Source organism: Triplophysa dalaica, chromosome 14 (assembly GCF_015846415.1).
Source record: "Triplophysa dalaica isolate WHDGS20190420 chromosome 14, ASM1584641v1, whole genome shotgun sequence".
Taxonomy (NCBI): Eukaryota; Metazoa; Chordata; class Actinopteri; order Cypriniformes; family Nemacheilidae; genus Triplophysa; species Triplophysa dalaica.
In genome coordinates, this window is record NC_079555.1 from 6786160 (window position 1) to 6803089 (window position 16930).

The following is a 16930-nucleotide window of genomic DNA, read 5'->3' on the forward strand; positions in this document are numbered from 1 at the left end:
GTCACTGCCACTAGGGGGCACTTACAGAGCAAATCTCTGCAAAAATTATATATCACTTGTGTTTTATATAAAAAAATTATATATATATATTTTTTAAATATGTTTATAAATGTTAGGTTAATCCTCTTGAAGAAACACTAACTTCTCAGAAAAACACCAGATCTCAACATTGAACACATTGTGTATTTGCAAATTAGCAAAAAATATTCACCATATCTTTTGTCCTCTAAACAGACTCCACTCCTTTTGTGATTATTGAAAATTTAACATAAAATTATTGATCTGTTTTTAAATATTTTTAAATGATTGACAAAATGTAAAACAAGACCCTTGTTTGATGAAAGTCACAATGATATGAAAAGCTAAACAGCCATCATTTTCCTTGGCTAAGCAACACGCCTTCAGACCAAATTCTGAAGCTTTTCTGTTTTAGTTTATGCTGTCTGATATTAGTCACAGAGCCTTAAGGCACGAACAAAGGTGTTAGGAAATAGAGGGCCCTCGACCACTTAAACTGTATTCCTAAACACACACAAACACTATTTCACAAACCTTCAAATTTACAATCTAAAAGTAAAAAATTCAAGAAACAAATCCCAATTTATTTGGCTAAAATAGAACTACTGTACCACTTTCTATTATTAGACATTTAAAGCAGCGGTGTTTTTTTAACAAGCTTACAGAAGCCTGTTTGTACTGTATGAACCCACACCCACCCGATCTAAACTCAAGTCTGTCTTAGTTTTGTGCACACACACACACACACACACACAATGGGCATGTCACACACTACATATTTCATCCATTTACTGTCCACCACAAGATAACAGTTAAATGAAAAATAAATGTCTCTTACCTTCCCAACCCCACAACTGTGATGTTAAGTTCTCTCTCCTCCGGTGGAATAAGCCTTGCTGGGTCGGTGTGTGTGTGTCTGCCAGGCGTCCCCGCTCCTCTCCACTACAGCGGAGCACAGCAGCTTCCTTGTTCAGCCTCCTGCTCACACTACATCTTTATTCCAACCACACTTAATTCACGCGCTCCCTTCTCCCAAAATACAGCACCATATCCCTCCTCCTCTTCCTTAGATTCTCCTCCCTCTCCTATTTTTGTCTCCCCCCTCCTATCTCTCTCAACAGTCCCGGGGCATCTCAGCCTCAGCTGTGAATTAAGTTCTCACCTGTGCCCGCTGCGAGGAGGTTTGGGGTCTGCCGGTGGGCCTCATCTCTTTGCTGTGCTGCAGTGTCTGCCTCTCTCTACATCCTTCTGCAGTGCACCCTCACACTCCTCCTGCACCTCTGTCTTTCCTTCAAGGTCCTTTTTGTGTCTACGGCCCTGCCTCTGTCCCCAGCTCTGCATTGCAGCGAGCCCCAAACAAGACTCGGGACTGTTGGAGCAGGCACCCTCTTTCCTCGGTTACACACACTCTCTCAATGCGAGCTTTATTGGGTTATTTATTTATCAATCGCCCCTCCCTCCTGCTGGCATCTCGCAGGTCCAAAAGTGACTGAGAAAATCAAACAGAGAGGAGGGAAAGATTCAAACTGCAGCATGCTTTGCTATGATCAATACGGACCACGTAGATGAACAGCCAGGTTAAACGTGCTTACATCTGCTGCTGCATGGCAGAGTAATCAGTGTAATGGCTTTTTATGGCAATAGTGGAAGGGTTATAATGGGGTTGTGGGGGAAAGGAAGGTGAAAGTCTCCACTAGTTCCATTGGCCTGGCTTCAGTGACGCAAAGTTACCCCTCACTGTGAGATCGACCTTGGCGTCTAACCAGAGAAGCAATTATCAAAGACACATCAACAGTCCACAGTTTACAGTAGAGAAACACCGCCAAAGTTTATCTCACTGGACAGCTATACTCATCTGTCAAAATAATGTACACACGTAACACAGATAAATGCATTAGCTAACATGATTTTTTTTAATAGTTTTAGCATTTATTAATTTAAAATAGTTAATGCCAAAACAATTTATTATATTTGTTTACAGAGCATTTACCAAAGTTGGCCTTTACAACGTTTGATATTGAAATAAAGAAAATAGGCTTCTAGGTTCTTCAAAACAATGTCATAGAACCGTTTTTGGTTCCCCAAAGAACAATACTTAACAAAACTTCGTTTTTTAATATTTAATTCGATTTATTTATCTGTTCTAGCTTTTTGATTTTCACTTCAAATAACTTTTTGTGAAACGGCACGTTGTTAAAAGTAAAAAAATGGTGTTTTAGGTTTTATTATGGCATTATGGCAACACTTTTTAAAAGGAGTTTAAGATTAAAAAATGCTTTGGATGTTTTGTTTGTTGTTAGTTCCTTTTAACTAATCCATTAAGTCATATTGACAAACGCAACCTTATTGTAAATTGTTGCAGATTTAATGCTTCAAGTTTTTCTGAATTATGAATACAAAACAAAAGGATCCATCACGAACATTTGCAGAGAAGCAGGTGCAGCCAGAAACAGCCAAATGTTTGGCAATTTCTTTCACATTTTGCTCTTAATATTAGTTTATCTTACTTTCAGAGAATTCAAATCCTCTTGTTCTTTTATTTAATTCAAGTTTAGCAGTATTAGTTATTTTTGACTAGAGCAGACAGGAACACACCCTAGATATCCAGACATGTGCTTACGATGTCTTTAAAACATCTATAACAGTGGCAAAACTAAACTGGAGAAGACATCAGGGTTCTAATAAAAGTACATTGTAAATATACACGACCATTTTTATTTTGGAAAAATAAGATTGCTATATTTCATTACATTCACCAGACACGCAATTTAGCATTTTATACCTTCCCTAGTAAAATACTCATTTTTCTTACATTGTTGCTAAGAGTAGAACAGAGGTATATGGGTAACAGTGATTTTGGGTGGGAGTTTGAAGAGAATGACAAATCACCTTGTCGTGTCTTAAAATGATGTCACGACCCAGTCGTCTTTATATGTACCACAAACACTGGATAAAAAGCAAAGAGACATTTTATCGCCGAGTGGAAAAGGCCGTTTACAGAGACATATATCAAGCTTTTTTCTCACTGCGGCCGATAACAAAAACACAAAGCTACTTTATCACCTCTCGGACAAGAAACACGAACAAAGATTTTATGAAAGAATAAACTAAAAAAAGATTCATTCACAACAGGTAAAGAATCTATGGCAAGTCTTGAGACATCTTGAGAGCGAATCTTCTGTCTGTAAAACATGTATCTACTGGAGAGCTTTCAAGGAAGAACCACAATCTTTTTCTCGAGTTTCTGCTGAGGGAAGATGAACCTCCTCATGACATCATCCAGCTCCTCCAGAGCAAGCTGAGCGTGAAGCTTGGCCACTTCATCCGGGTCTGACCGGACCACCCATTTCAGAGCACGATACAGTTCCAGTAAAACATCGGCAAGTACCTGAGAATATAAGACAATCAAACAACAAAAAGGAAGTGCTTAGTAAGCAGATGTTTAAAAGTACAATAGTACAGAAGACAAAGAGCTATATAATAAATAATGAATACATTATGTCTCTTGAGAGGGACCGATTCCCTCACATCGGTGAGACGCAGAAGAGGTCATGAGAGTTTTTGTGAGTAGTCAGCTGTTCTGGTTTTATATCTTCACACACAATGAACTGGTGACTTATGGTTTACCTGGACAAGCTATCTCATTACTCACTGTAACAGCTGTCCCAAGTAACTAGCATTTCTCATACCAGAAGGACCAATGTGCATCCTGGGAAACCTAGAGACCCAGTTTACAGATGTCATTACCCGATGGGTAACTCCTCACCCGGCTAAATGCCAAGGTCTACACAACATTGACTGCCTGGCTCGCCAATACTTGGTCTACAATGCAAGTACAAATATTTAAAGGGTCAGGGTATTAACTAGGGTGGTCACTATAGTGTTATACATGAGGGCATCAAACGTGTAAAAGACCGTTTGCAGCAGCGGTGGGGTCATGGACTTTATGTGTCAATTTATGTGAACGAATGAAAACAATCCAAATGCTGGGAAAAGTCTAAAGAGTGAATGCCGACTGAGGCTGATGGCCCCTAAAGTCAAATGGATTTAGTAAAACATGACATGTCAAATGTCATGTTTTTCCCCTGATGAACTATTCATTTAACCCAAGACAACCACATCAAAGAAGGTCAATTTTATAATTAGGATGAAGAACATTCATTCTGTGGTATGAAATATTTTGTCCTTACGACAGTCCAGACAAACATCTGTTAAATATGGTTGTTGAGTCCAACTGGCCAATTGGTTGATATAGTTACGGCTTGTGATACACTTGCATAAGTGAGATTGCTGAATACTGTTTCTTCCCCCCCACAAGAGGGATTAACGGAGAAAATGGGATCCTTTATAACAGCAATATCACAAAGTTGAAGTTTACTTAAATGAAATTGTACATGCGGCAATAGACTTAAAGGAGCATCAGATAGAGAAAGATTGTGGGTGTTATAATAGTAATTGTTGGGAGTGTAGTGAGGGCCGTGGGAACTTGAGCGTCTGGAGATGGTGATGATTAGACAGTACGTTTGTTCTCTCACACAGGTGACCTCTAAATAAGAGAGCAGAAAATAACAGCTGCCCCTCCTCAGTCCAGATGCTGAAGACCTAACAACCTACTCTGTTAACCTCAGACATAAAACACACGTCCTTCAATCTCAAAAAGTGTCTTTTGTTATTTCAGAAGATTCTTGAAAAACTGTCTGATGACATATTTATACATTTAAAAGAGCTACATACAGATTTTTAAACACTTTATATTTCTAATGAAAATAATACTTGGCATTCAAAGTATTACTGGTTTAACAATGGTCCCTATGTCTAAAACAAAATAGTAATTTGATCACACGTCTATAAATACTCGCCTGTGTGGTTTTATCACTAAGTCCTCTTAGTACCAGAGTAATGACGTGGACCGCAGCCCGTCGAACCTCTGCCTCTCTATCCGTCTTTATCAGCGCCGTGAGACACGTGCTCAGCTGCAGGAGAAAGCACACAAACACTGGTCAAAAACAAAAGACCATTTTTTCTCTCAAGGCACTGCGTTGACCACAGGGATCTGCAATGCTGCGCAAGTCGATCTCTAATGTCGATGCTAAGGGTCGATTGATGTTACACATGTACACAGGCTGCTGATGAACTGGTTGAGAGAACCCTGTTGCAGGCAGGATGTTTCATGAATAAGCAGTCTTCTTAGTCACCGTGACAGAGATGCTTATTCATTAAGACTTATGAGGGACCAGTGCTGCAACTCAGCCCTGTACAGTAGATTCTCTCTTCCAGCACATACATGCACAACCACTGAAAAACAAACCGTGCGTGCGGTCGCAAATTTCACATGTTGGCACATAGTTCAAAAATATATGTTTTTCTGTAATATACAATATTAGTAAAGATATTCATCTAGATTTTAGGCTTTAGTTTCATTTGGATGACCTGCTTTGCTGTAGTCGTGATGCTGAGAACATGTATTGTTAAGTGTTCAGAGGGGAACATTAATGAACAACTGTGGCTTAAATTCATAACCAGTTACAAGTTGGAATGGATATCAAAGCAATCCAAAAAAAATATGAAAAATGAAGATTCTGTCATCACTTACTAACCCTCTTGTCACATCAAACATGTGTGAGTTTCTTTCTTGAGCAGAACACAAAAGAAGATATTTAGAAAAATTGTGGTGACCGAACAGCGATGACTACGCTGTTCGGTTATCGACATTCTTCAAAATATCTTCTTTTGTGTTCAGCAGAAGTAAGAAAGCCATAGAGATTTGAAATGACAAGAAGGTGAGTAAATGATGACATAATTTTCCTTTTTGGGAGAACTATCCCTTTAAGTGTGCCTATGCAAATATAACAATGATGCCGTCGCTTGCTATTTTGAATTGTGACTCAAGATGCACTTCAACGTGTTAATGCCAAGGTATTGACTGATCCTAGCAAACAAATCACTGAAACTGAAGCTAGAGGTTTTGGTTTATCCCTACTGTATACGGCCCATATGCACTAGCAGATAACTGTTATCTCAGCACAGGAGAAGATTAAGTAGTGTGAGATGTGCACATGCACACACACAGATGTGCTGAGCACAGAGAACAATGACTTCAGACCAGTGGCTTAAAATTGACTAATTACAGTCTAGGCCATGCATACAAAACAACAGATTTAACATATGACTGCTTGATTTGGCTTTTAATCGTTTAAGATTTGCTACCTCTTGTGCCAGCGGTCCGAGGGAAAAGTCGAGCCGTTGGCACAGTTCTCCCAGGTTGGAGAGGCTGCTGGCACGCACGCTGCTGTCCTCATCTCGTGTGCCGCTTAGGAACACACCAATCAGAGGACGGCCGTAGTGCGGAGCCAAGTCACCTGAAACAAATGGGTGCCAAAGTTAGAAACAACTAATAACATACTAGTAATAACATGCAAGTTAGAACATACTGTAATAAAGATATGATTCTAGATAAAATGCATTAACTACACAGCGCCGAGCCAGAACACACACAAACACACAGCCAAAGTTGTCACTCCTCTTTCAATCTCTCCATCTTGGTGTGAAAGTCTGAGAAAATCTAAAGCACGTTCCTACAGCATGAGTGCAGTCACTAAACAGGGATTTCTTAGCTCATGAGAGAATAGCCCAAAAAGAGCCATGACCATAAAACTCCTTATCAAGCTAACAGGTATTTGTGTAACAGTAAGTAGTATATTTATGAGAAATGAAGAAGAATGAAACGAGAGAAAAATAAACTAAATGTCAGTGTAAGAGGGCTGTCGGCCAGACATTGACTTCTGCCTAAAAGCAAATGAATTGTTAAAGCATAAGTTAGATGGGTTAAATTCGGCAAACAAAAATGTAAAAGCGAAGTTACATTATGGGCATATCCAAGATGGAAATTACAAGCTTATTAAATATTCTTTCAAGACAAAGTCTTGAATTCAATTCAAACACATTCTTTGTGATACATGTGAAAATATGTTTCTAAAAATAAAATTCGTGAAGAGGCCAGTAAAAACATTACCAGGAAAGTACAAATCAGATTTACTCTTAAAATCAGTTCATTATTAAGTCCAGTATCAAGGAACTAGAAACCAGCAGGTGGGTCCAGTGGGCCGCTCTCCCACAACTGATGTTACTGGCCAGACCAGAGAATGCCCAGCTCAACAAATCACTCAAACTGGGTAAAAACCTTCCAGAACCGAAGCGCCAGGACCTATTGAGACACAAATGTCTACTTGTTTAAATGGCCATTCGTCTATACATATCAAACAGGCTTAACAGCTTTTGTGGATCAATCTAAGGGGAAGAGAAAGGGCCAAGAAAAAGTGTTACATCCATTTCTTTCATCCAGGGCTTCTTGTTAACTGTGGCCATCTGTTCAATCCCCTTATTAAGGCACAAGTTAAATTAGAAACCACGACCGCATTTATCCAGAGTAAGGATTGATTTAATTATGACTGGACGTGACCATTAAGCAGCACACTGTGGTTGAACGTTGACCTTAAATATGCTTATAACATCAAGGACAGAAATCAGTGGGTCATTGGATAATAATCTGAGCTCATGTGTGCGGGTGAAGTGTGCGATGCCCCCTGCTGTGTGTAAAAGTGACACTGTGAGCTGTGAGATTCATTGTGAGCTTTCAGTCGATCGTGGCAGCTGTTTGGCTTTTTGAGAGCTCGGTCTGTCAGTCTCGAGGAGCCGATCCAAGACGACACGCCTCTGATCTCAATAAAGAAACACACATTTGTGCTGGGATACCGCACTTTGCTATTCACAAAACAAGCACAGACTAAAAAAACAACACAGAAGAAACAGATCAAATGCTGTATAGTGCCACTTACCCATCGCCCTGCTGGCTCTCATTAAAACCTCGCCCACTTTGAGGCGTGTCTCTAGAGAATGTTCCCTCTTGGGGGAACCTTCACTCGCCCCGGTATGATACTCTCCCAGCAATTTCTGCAGAATCTGCTCGGGGAAAGACTCAGCCAGCACTGCCAACCCTGCATACAGAGAAGAGATAAAAGAAGCAGTCTGAATAAAGACCAAAGCATTTAAGACTGGACTGAGATGTAAACTAAGCTTTATCTCAAAAGGCCTGAATAAGTAAGTCCAGATATAGTCCTGTGTGACCATATATGGACATGAAGTGAGATTTCTCACTTGGGCGAGCATAATTAGCTAATCGACCAAAAATCTATCTAGAGGACCAGAACCAGCACTCTTCTAAATCTAATGGGTATTCCTAAAGAAGCCTGAAATTGATCTACTAATTTATGCAGAACATACATGCACGCACACACACAAAATAACTGGTCATCGATATAAAGAAAATCTAAAACAGGTAATGTGTTTCCAGGTAATTTATAATGAAATGTTATGAATTATTATATATTCAATTCCATTCCATTTTCTACCGCTTATCCGAACTACCTCGGGTCACGGGGAGCCTGCGCCTATCTCAGGAGTCATCGGGCATCAAGGCAGGATACACCCTGGATGGAGTGCCAACCCATCGCCGGGCACACACACTTTATTATATATTAAATTATTATATTATATAATAAATAACAACAACATATTATTAGCCGTAGTATTAAATTTTATAATATGATAATAACATACGGCTGCAAATTTGTAAAAAAATTAACGTTTTTTTCCGAATTTACTTTTTATAGGTATGCATTTAGGTAAAATTATAATTTTGGTTAATTCTGTGAACAACTAACCATACTTCTACCAAGTTTTAAATAAAAATATTCCTTCTATTTTTATTTCTTTGCAGAAAACCGAGAAACATGTTAAAAGTACATTAAAGATGAACTGTGTTTTTTCAGATCTCAAATTCTGTGTTAACATTCAATACAACAATATTTGAACATGTACTTCTAAATCTTTTTTTTATAAGACAATTTAGATTTTTCATACAGTTTTCATGCATGTTGTTTTGCCAGTCTTTCACATTACTGTTGGATCATTTATGTCACTCCTTATTTTTTATTATTTAACAGACATGGCCACAAAACATCTAGAAATTCTGATTAAATAAAATTTTGAATGGTCTCTTTATTTTTTTATGCAGCTGTATATTTTAATATAAAAAATATTAAAGTCCTGCTATTACTATTATCATTATTATCATATTAATAGACAAAAATACTATATTTTCATAACTAAAATTCAACTCACTTAAACTATAACATTTTATTAAGACCACACAACGTTTCCATCAGGAGCTGAACACGTACCAAAATGTCACGCTAGCATCTGCGCTTCCATATCTCCATCCGAAATAAAGTCATTTTACCAATTAAAAACAAGCTATTGAAATTTCACTAATGACCGAATTACCATGACATCAATCCCCTCCCATATCTTACCTTGAATAGCAGACAGATAGACAAAAGAGTCTTCATGTTCCAAGTTCTCCAGAAAGAGCTGAAACACATTGAAATGAATGACCGAATGCTTAGCAAAGAATCAGGGCACAGTTAATTCATTCCTTAGCCTAATTACTCCTGACAGTTTTAAAGGTTTCATTTGTTCTGCGCTCAGCACATTTACAGTAATGCAAATGAAAACATGTTTGAGGCCTGCAGTACAAAAAGATTTTAATGTGCTCATTTCTATGAACAAAGGAGCGTGTAGAATTAACACAACAGAAACAGAACTGTATGTAAATGAAGGAGAAAAGCACTCAATTTAGCTCCCTGAAGAAAAAGTGTGTACCTGAATGTTATGTGAGTGCTAGCATGGCTTTCTGTGTCTATGTGTGAATTAGTTGTATTCATGAAGTGTTGGACACAGAGGATGCTCTTATCACAGAGAATATTAGATGAGACACTGGAGAAAGACCCTCATCGTAACTAGATCCCATGAGAGCGTCATTTGCCCTCAAGCAAGAGATTTTACACACCAAACCTCCCGCTCATTTATTAAACATGGTCTGGACCCTCAAAGAAGACCCACAGGAGGATGACAAACACTAAGAATCACTAGACTACATATACAGTATATCGGAAGATGTTTATTTTATAAGTGTTTTGTTTATTAATTTCATTATTATGCTTATATATAAAGTATGCAGCATAAGCTGCATTTTATTTCTAAATGAATAAACACTGATCGGCCTATATAACACAAACACATCTGCATAAAAATATTGTATATACCCCAGACTTACCGTCAGTAGTTTGTCTTTGTTTTGAAATGCCGCTTTATCTCCATCTTTACAGAAACGGGTTAATGAGCGCAGAGCTACGGCTCTGGTGGGCACATCCGGGTCACAGGCCTCCAGAAGGCATGCCGAAAACACCTTACTGGGTTGGACAAAGCCATCAGAAATCCTTACACCTGTCTGTTTGACTGTATGTTCAGACTTTAGTTCAGTAGTGTGGGTTGAGACTTTAGGGGCTTCGGCAGGAACTGTTGCTCGGTTGGGATGGGACATTGGTGGTGTGTGAACCCGACTAACTGAAATGCTTGGACTGTCTTTAGAGTTGTGTGAATGAGTGGACGTTAGCTGCCCCTGTACAGTCGGGTTCTTGATACTTGTTGGGTTAGTCTGCTGTTTGGGAGATGATGTTTTGGTTGGGTGGGTGTTGAGACTGTGACCAGCTGTTTGAGCAGGTCTGCTTTGGTTGGATGCTCTGGGAACCGATTCTGAGTGGTAAGCACCATGTGTAGCGATGGTGGCTCTCAGATCAGAGGCCAGTTCCTGGATGACGGGTTCAGGGTGCTTTTGGGATATCTGCTCCAGAGGTGGCAGCAATGCAGCCATTGATGAGTAATCGTTGGAGTTAAACTATGAGAAAACACACACGCAGAATGTTTTATACATTCAGTTTTTATCAGAATTAGAGAAGAGATTTATTTCCAAGTATGTTTGCACTACATGGAATCTTAAACTAAACTAAACTGTGGCAGATGATATTGGAAACACTTTACAAAAAATGATCGAACGTTGTTTACTTTAGAAACAAAAATGTTTACAATAGTACACTACCTCATCTGCTCCAGACAGTAGAGTGGCCACAAGACCTATTCCCATACTGAGAGTCTGACTCTCTACTGGACTGTCAGCACCACACTCCTCCAGACCAACACATGCCCTCTGCAGCATGGACACTATAAACCCAACCACCTGTAGATAGATGGACAGAGAGACATTTTGTAAATAACATTATGTTTAGCTTTAACAACATATGCTACAATATCAGCCGTGGAAGGATTATATACGTGTCCTGAGTAACAGTCAGAGAGACTTTGTTGCTGGAAAAATGGAACAAATCTGCTCAGGAGATATTTTTAGATGTCCTTTATTTTTCTTATTGAATCCCCAACAGAATCAGGGCAGAAAAGACAAGTGATCTGCAAAAATGTCTGAAGTAAATGAGTTCATAGAGTGTGCTTGAATAGCACCCTATTGTATTCAATTGTATACAAACACTTCACCCAGTAAGAGTAAATGGTATAATTAAATAACATAAAAAAATAACATTCTGTGCATGGTTTTCTATTCTTCTGTAACACACCTGAGTGGGTTTGCGGAGCAGAAGCGTGTGTGGAAGACCTTCACACATGATGGCTATTGTCTGGAGCAGAGCCAGTCTCTGCCCGTGTCCACTCGCACGCTCCAGCAGGTGCTGCTCCAGCTCCAGCAGGGTCATGGATGAGGTGTCAATTTCCTGTTCAAACCCCTCCTCCTGCTCAGCAGCCACAGCTGTTAAATTCTGCAAGAGAGATACCCATCAGAGAATTCATACAGGTTTGAAAAGACACGTGTATGAAGGAACCAAAAATGCAACCCTTGTTTGTAAACAATACTCTACTGTCAAATCCTGACATTTTGGCAGAAGACGTCCATACCTCCAACAATAATAAGAAAAACTCTCCAGGCAGGTCACCTTCCTTCATCTCTCCTAACAGCTGCACCAGACACTGAACTTTCCACTGCTCGCCTGAGACCTTCTCGTAGAGAGCATCGTCTTCATCGCTGCCCGAACAAAACGAACAAGAGTGATTCTACCATTTTACATGCGTTTCAAAGCAACGCATTTTATTATATCATCACGTTTCCTGTTCAGTTACCTAATCGACTCTATAACACCAAGTCTGGCCCCTCCTTCACTTCCAGGTAAGAACTGAAAGCCATGTCTGACTCCGCCCACATCTCCCATCAGTCCACACAGGAGCTTCAGCAGTGAAAGAGCTTCAGAGGGCTCTGAGTGAGACAGGCACCACATCAGGATCTCCTGACAAGGTGTGCTGTAAGGAACAACCCTTTGAGTCTTTTCCAAATATTTCTTATACAGACTTCAAAACAATTCGAAACAATATTCCAAATGCATGCTTACCGTAAATGAGACACGTTGTGTTTTGTGAAGCAAAAGAGGCTGAATAAGGTTGGGATGACATCCCGCAGGGCTTTCATTAGCACTTCAGATGGACTGTTGCCAACCACACAGATCTGAGAGAAATTTAGTGCAATTATGGAAATGACTATAGGAGCACGTCACAAAGTTACATAGAATTGATAATATGGGCTAACGGATTAAAATATTTTATTTTACTTTGTATAGATCCTCAATACAGCATGTCAGTTCCCACTCCTCCACTGCATCCTGGGATTGGTAATTTCCTGCAACACAGTTCATTTAAACAACATTAAAATGAATTCTCAAAAACACATTAGAAAGCGGTCTAAAAAACACACATTTACAATAACCTTTTTCATCTGCACAGCAATGAAGGGGGGCGAAAAGAGGTCCGAGGAGGAATCGATGCGCAAACTCAGGTCGATCTTGAACCATGGTGAGTGCCGTTCTGGTGGCAACTCTCTGGAACTGCTGTGCAGTCAGCTTGTCTTTGAAATGCAGAAGCTCTAGAACCTAAATCAAGTGACATCCTATTGTTAGATTAAATTTTGGACTTTCCTTATAGGTTTTTAAGTCTTTTTTAAACAGCTTTGACTCTTGCTGTTATTTAATTTTTAATTATTTATATATAATTCATCTCAATAGCTTCACTTTTCTGTGTAATGACGGAAATATTGGCTTTTTCACCTGTGGACACACTTGACTGTAGTAACTCTCAGCAGAGAGAGACTGCTGAGGACAGGCTGCAAGAATCTTAGCCACAGCGTCACATTTCTTCCAATCAGAGTCTCCACCTACTGGTCAGAGGTTTAAAACGCAGGTTAAATGATTTGGAAAAGCACAAGCTAAACATTAATTGAACGACATATGCTTGGAACATAAACCCAATGGAATTATACATGATGTGTCTCGCTGGGTGACGCATAGAATGAAAATACACATTTTTCCACCACCTTTAAAAATAAAATGATTATGCAACAAGAGGCCCTAAAGGCACTGTTTTTTTTTTGGAATATGCAAGTTATGTTCCCACTCACTAACATTTCTTTCTTCTGTTTTAAACTCATTTAGCCAAACATCACATGACTTTTGTTTCACTGGCTCTTACGTTTCATTGTATTACTTTCCCAAAAATGAAGTCCTCTTACATCAATAGATGTTTCTATGAACAGTTCTGTACACTTTCCCAAGTTTTTTTCCTTCTTACCTCCGTGCCCCTCCAGGATCGCCCTCACCACTGCTTGGACCCCATAAGGTTGCATTAACCTGTCAGAAAGCAGCTGCCCACAAAGGCGTCTAAGCCACGCGGGTGCCTGGGTCAGAGCTTTACCTCCAGCACTTCCACTTCTGGAACCAGAAGATGCCTACAGCACACAGTTAAAGTATACCACTGATTCACATTCAGGGATATTACATAACATTTTAAATAATAAAACAAACCTGTTTCGGCCCTCCTTGGAGAACCAGCAGTTCCTTGATGACAATTGGCTGGTACACTTTTCCTAAAAGATTGTGAAGTGCTTCTCTGCAGGATTTGCGCTCCTCCACAGTCAGTCCCTGTTACAGACCAGACCGGATGATACTGACTCAATAAAATAGTTTTGGCCAGTATGAGAGCAGAAATGTTGATAAAAATGTTGACTTTTTGATCATTATAAATGTATATGACTTTTCTCAGGAAAATATCATTTAAAGTAATCAGTCACATAAAGAGTGTAATTAAAAAAATGTAATAAATTAGAAAAAATATATATTCAATTCTATTCCATGACTGTCGTAGGACCGGAATCACATATTTAATATTCTGCCCACGACTGTGGAAATCCTAAACATACAAGGTCATTTTGCTTTCGTATTATTAGTATATTATTTGATTCATAAAGTTAAGTAAACCTTGTTGCTCTTTGTTCCATCTCCTTCTGGACGATGTGGTCTATACGCTAACTGACACAGAGCTGCCATGATGTCACCCAGGTGGCGTGTAAAAACAGGAGTTGCTAAAGATGACAGGGTAGACACCTCTAGCAAAACATTAGTTGTTATATATAAACGACGTTCCCCTGCAGGGGCCACGTCACGACTCACTGCATCCTCCACTGCGACCCCAAATGCCGACCTCAGCCCCAGTGGCACCCCAACACCGGGTGCCAAATACGGGCAGAGCCCCAGAGTGACCACGAACTGCAGCACAGAGGCCAGTGTTTTCTGCTGAACCACACTGAGCACATCTGGAGGCAGAGGTGGGGCGGCCTCAGGTGTGCCAGGAGTTGTTACTGCAGGACTTTGCTGAAAGGCATCTAGGAGAAGGGTGAGGTGACGTGCCAGGCAAAGCAGTAGGAGAAGAAGCTCCTGGACAAAACTCCAAGTTACGTCAACAGTATCGTTGTACACCCATGTGATCTCCCTCCTGACGTCCTCCAGCAGTTGACGGGCTTCTTCTGGCTCTCCATCCGCTGACAGGTGCTCATGAAGCTCTGACAGGTTCCTCTGAAGAGCTGATAATAGCGTCGTTTGCGTGCTTTGGCCATTGATCGTGTGAGCGTCTAGAAAGAGGTGCGTCGTAAGTGTAGACAACTACCGTTAGATTATACAGGCGTGTTTTAACAAAAGTTGGAAAGTTCTTCTGCGTTTAATATAATTATTTGAATGTGTTATTGACCAACAGTTCTACATATAATATATCTCTTACCTCGTATGGGTTTGGTTAAAATACCAAGGGACTTTAATAATGCTGTGGTCATTTTTCCCATAGACATTTCCCCCCGCTAACATGTGTAGCAACACAGTTAGCGCGATCGTTAAACGTCATGACTACGAGGAGAGACGCATTTTCAAAATAAAGGTCTGACGTATTGACTCGTGCGAAGCTGAAGCGTAAAACATATTAAAAGGTCTCTACAGTGTTTAAAAGTATTCAGAAGAGTGTAAGAATAAAATGCTTAATTTATCAAGAAATTTAAAAACAAACAATGAATTAATAAATTAATAATGCATATTTTATTTATTTATCAATATGATACAATCAGTGCAAATGACAAGGTTCAGGAAAACAAAACATTTCAACACATTTCACGTTTATCACTTCAAACAAAAACTTGTTTCACCATTCTTGTCACTGGCAGTGAGTGAATTGATTTCTACACCTGATATAAAGTGGCAAACCAGGCGCAAAAAATAAAAGCCCTTAATTTGTTTGCATAATGTATATACAACTGAAATAAATAGTTAATAAATTATTATATAAATAAATAACAAGTCAACATAAAGTAGTGTTTACAATAATACAAATATCTATCTTTCAAGAAATACCAAGTTATAATCTTAAAAACAAATCATGTGACACAAGCAACATTCTCAGCTTATATATATAAGCGTATAGAATAATGTATAGAAAAAAGTCACTTAGACTTTTCTAGTAACTTCCAACAATTGCATTTTAAAACAAACACGACACAATGAGATACATCTCTAGAGTTTGGGTAAGTATTTTTCTCTATAAGAGATTACGACCTAGGGACCACACAGGTGCATGCTACTCTCACGTTGACTTTTTCATACTCAATAGAGTATTTGCTCGGGTCAGACGGACACTTGATCTTCTTCAGAAATAAAAAAGTTTGCTCCACAGGCACAGAGTTGTAGCTGTGGTTTTCAACTCCGTTAATGATGCATCCATCACACAAACACTCTGCTTCCTCATATCTTGAGGGGTACATATCATGGTTTTCCACAGTTCTGAAAAAATAGAAAAAATGGGATGTTAGCTGGTTAACAAAACTGGCTAAATAGATCTTACGAACTATTTTCTATCACACAGTGGAAAATTCAGTGGATCTTTAGGCTTCAAACTGTAACTTTTCCTTTCTATCAACATCTCTGATTACTTATATTCTTTATTTGGGTAGAAGTCAAATCAACACAAATTTTAAATCAGTAAAATAAGCTTAGCGTTTCAAGTTGGGGAAGAAACCCGTTTTAACAGTAAGCATTTTTTTGCTTGATGCTATTTTTAATGCCAACAAAAGTTGCGGATTGCAGTTTATTCTTACCTTGTCCGCCAGGGGGCGAGTGAGCGATGACTGAGTTCTTGTGATGAGCGCCCAGCGGAAAGCTCGCTCAAGAAATGTTTGCAGGTGTTCGCAGCATGATGGACGGGCCGTAGATTCGGGTGTCTGTGCCAATGCAGGGCGCGAAGCATCTTTAGATGGACTTTAATGAATCCATGGTCAGTGTCATTATAACATGGTTGACGTCTTTTTTCTCCGTGGTTCTCCAAAACGAAGGAGAAAATTAATCCACAAAAAAGTAAAGTCTGCAACATAAAAAACATCAAAAATTGTAAATCAAGTTCATAGTGATGTCAGTGACATCTCTTTATAAATGTAAACATTCATTGTCAAATGGAAGATTATTATTATATGTAAAATAGATTACTCACCCAGGCAGGCATTATCAAATTCTGAACTGACCCTCAAGTAAGGCTGATCTTAAATGCTTAGCTTGTGTCGGGCCACAGGACTATTGTTGCTCTGCATCGGACGTGG

At 39.3% G+C, this 16930-nt stretch overlaps 2 protein-coding genes across 3 annotated transcripts; both read right to left on the bottom strand.

Moving 5' to 3' along the window:
- Positions 1 to 2077: 2077 nt before the first annotated feature.
- tango6 (transport and golgi organization 6 homolog (Drosophila)) lies at positions 2078 to 15189 on the bottom strand. 2 transcript variants are annotated; one of them, XM_056766874.1, is made up of 18 exons: positions 15076 to 15189; positions 14280 to 14929; positions 13827 to 13943; positions 13594 to 13750; positions 13074 to 13180; positions 12737 to 12899; positions 12582 to 12649; positions 12366 to 12478; positions 12100 to 12276; positions 11878 to 12004; positions 11544 to 11741; positions 11015 to 11152; positions 10193 to 10813; positions 9390 to 9447; positions 7854 to 8012; positions 6226 to 6377; positions 4878 to 4991; positions 2078 to 3406 (listed from the first exon to the last, which is right to left on the bottom strand). In XM_056766874.1, the coding sequence occupies exons 1-18, from the start codon at positions 15140 to 15142 to the stop codon at positions 3230 to 3232; spliced, it is 3363 nt and encodes a 1120-aa protein (XP_056622852.1). In that variant the 5' UTR covers positions 15143 to 15189; the 3' UTR covers positions 2078 to 3229. The 2 variants fall into 2 exon arrangements, with proteins under 2 accessions (XP_056622852.1, XP_056622851.1); XM_056766873.1 differs by having other exon boundaries at positions 2079 to 3406; positions 13074 to 13183.
- A 171-nt stretch (positions 15190 to 15360) lies between these two features.
- il17c (interleukin 17c) lies at positions 15361 to 16911 on the bottom strand. Its single transcript, XM_056766578.1, has 3 exons — positions 16825 to 16911; positions 16436 to 16698; positions 15361 to 16121 (listed from the first exon to the last, which is right to left on the bottom strand). The coding sequence occupies exons 1-3, from the start codon at positions 16834 to 16836 to the stop codon at positions 15890 to 15892; spliced, it is 507 nt and encodes a 168-aa protein (XP_056622556.1). The 5' UTR covers positions 16837 to 16911; the 3' UTR covers positions 15361 to 15889.
- Positions 16912 to 16930: the final 19 nt, after the last annotated feature.

Excerpts from the sequence above, each read along its gene's own strand:
- il17c (XM_056766578.1), bottom strand. Across the intron at positions 16,122-16,435 it reads CTCGCCCCCTGGCGGACAAG|AACTGTGGAAAACCATGATA; the intron begins GTAAGAATAAAC and ends CTATTTTTTCAG.
- tango6 (XM_056766873.1), bottom strand. The coding sequence starts at position 15,142 with ATGTCTATGGGAAAAATGACCACAGCATTATTAAAGTCCCTTGGTATT. Across the intron at positions 13,751-13,826 it reads TCCAAGGAGGGCCGAAACAG|GCATCTTCTGGTTCCAGAAG; the intron begins GTTTGTTTTATT and ends TGTGTGCTGTAG. Across the intron at positions 13,184-13,593 it reads GATCCTGGAGGGGCACGGAG|TAGGTGGAGACTCTGATTGG; the intron begins GTAAGAAGGAAA and ends ACCTCTGACCAG.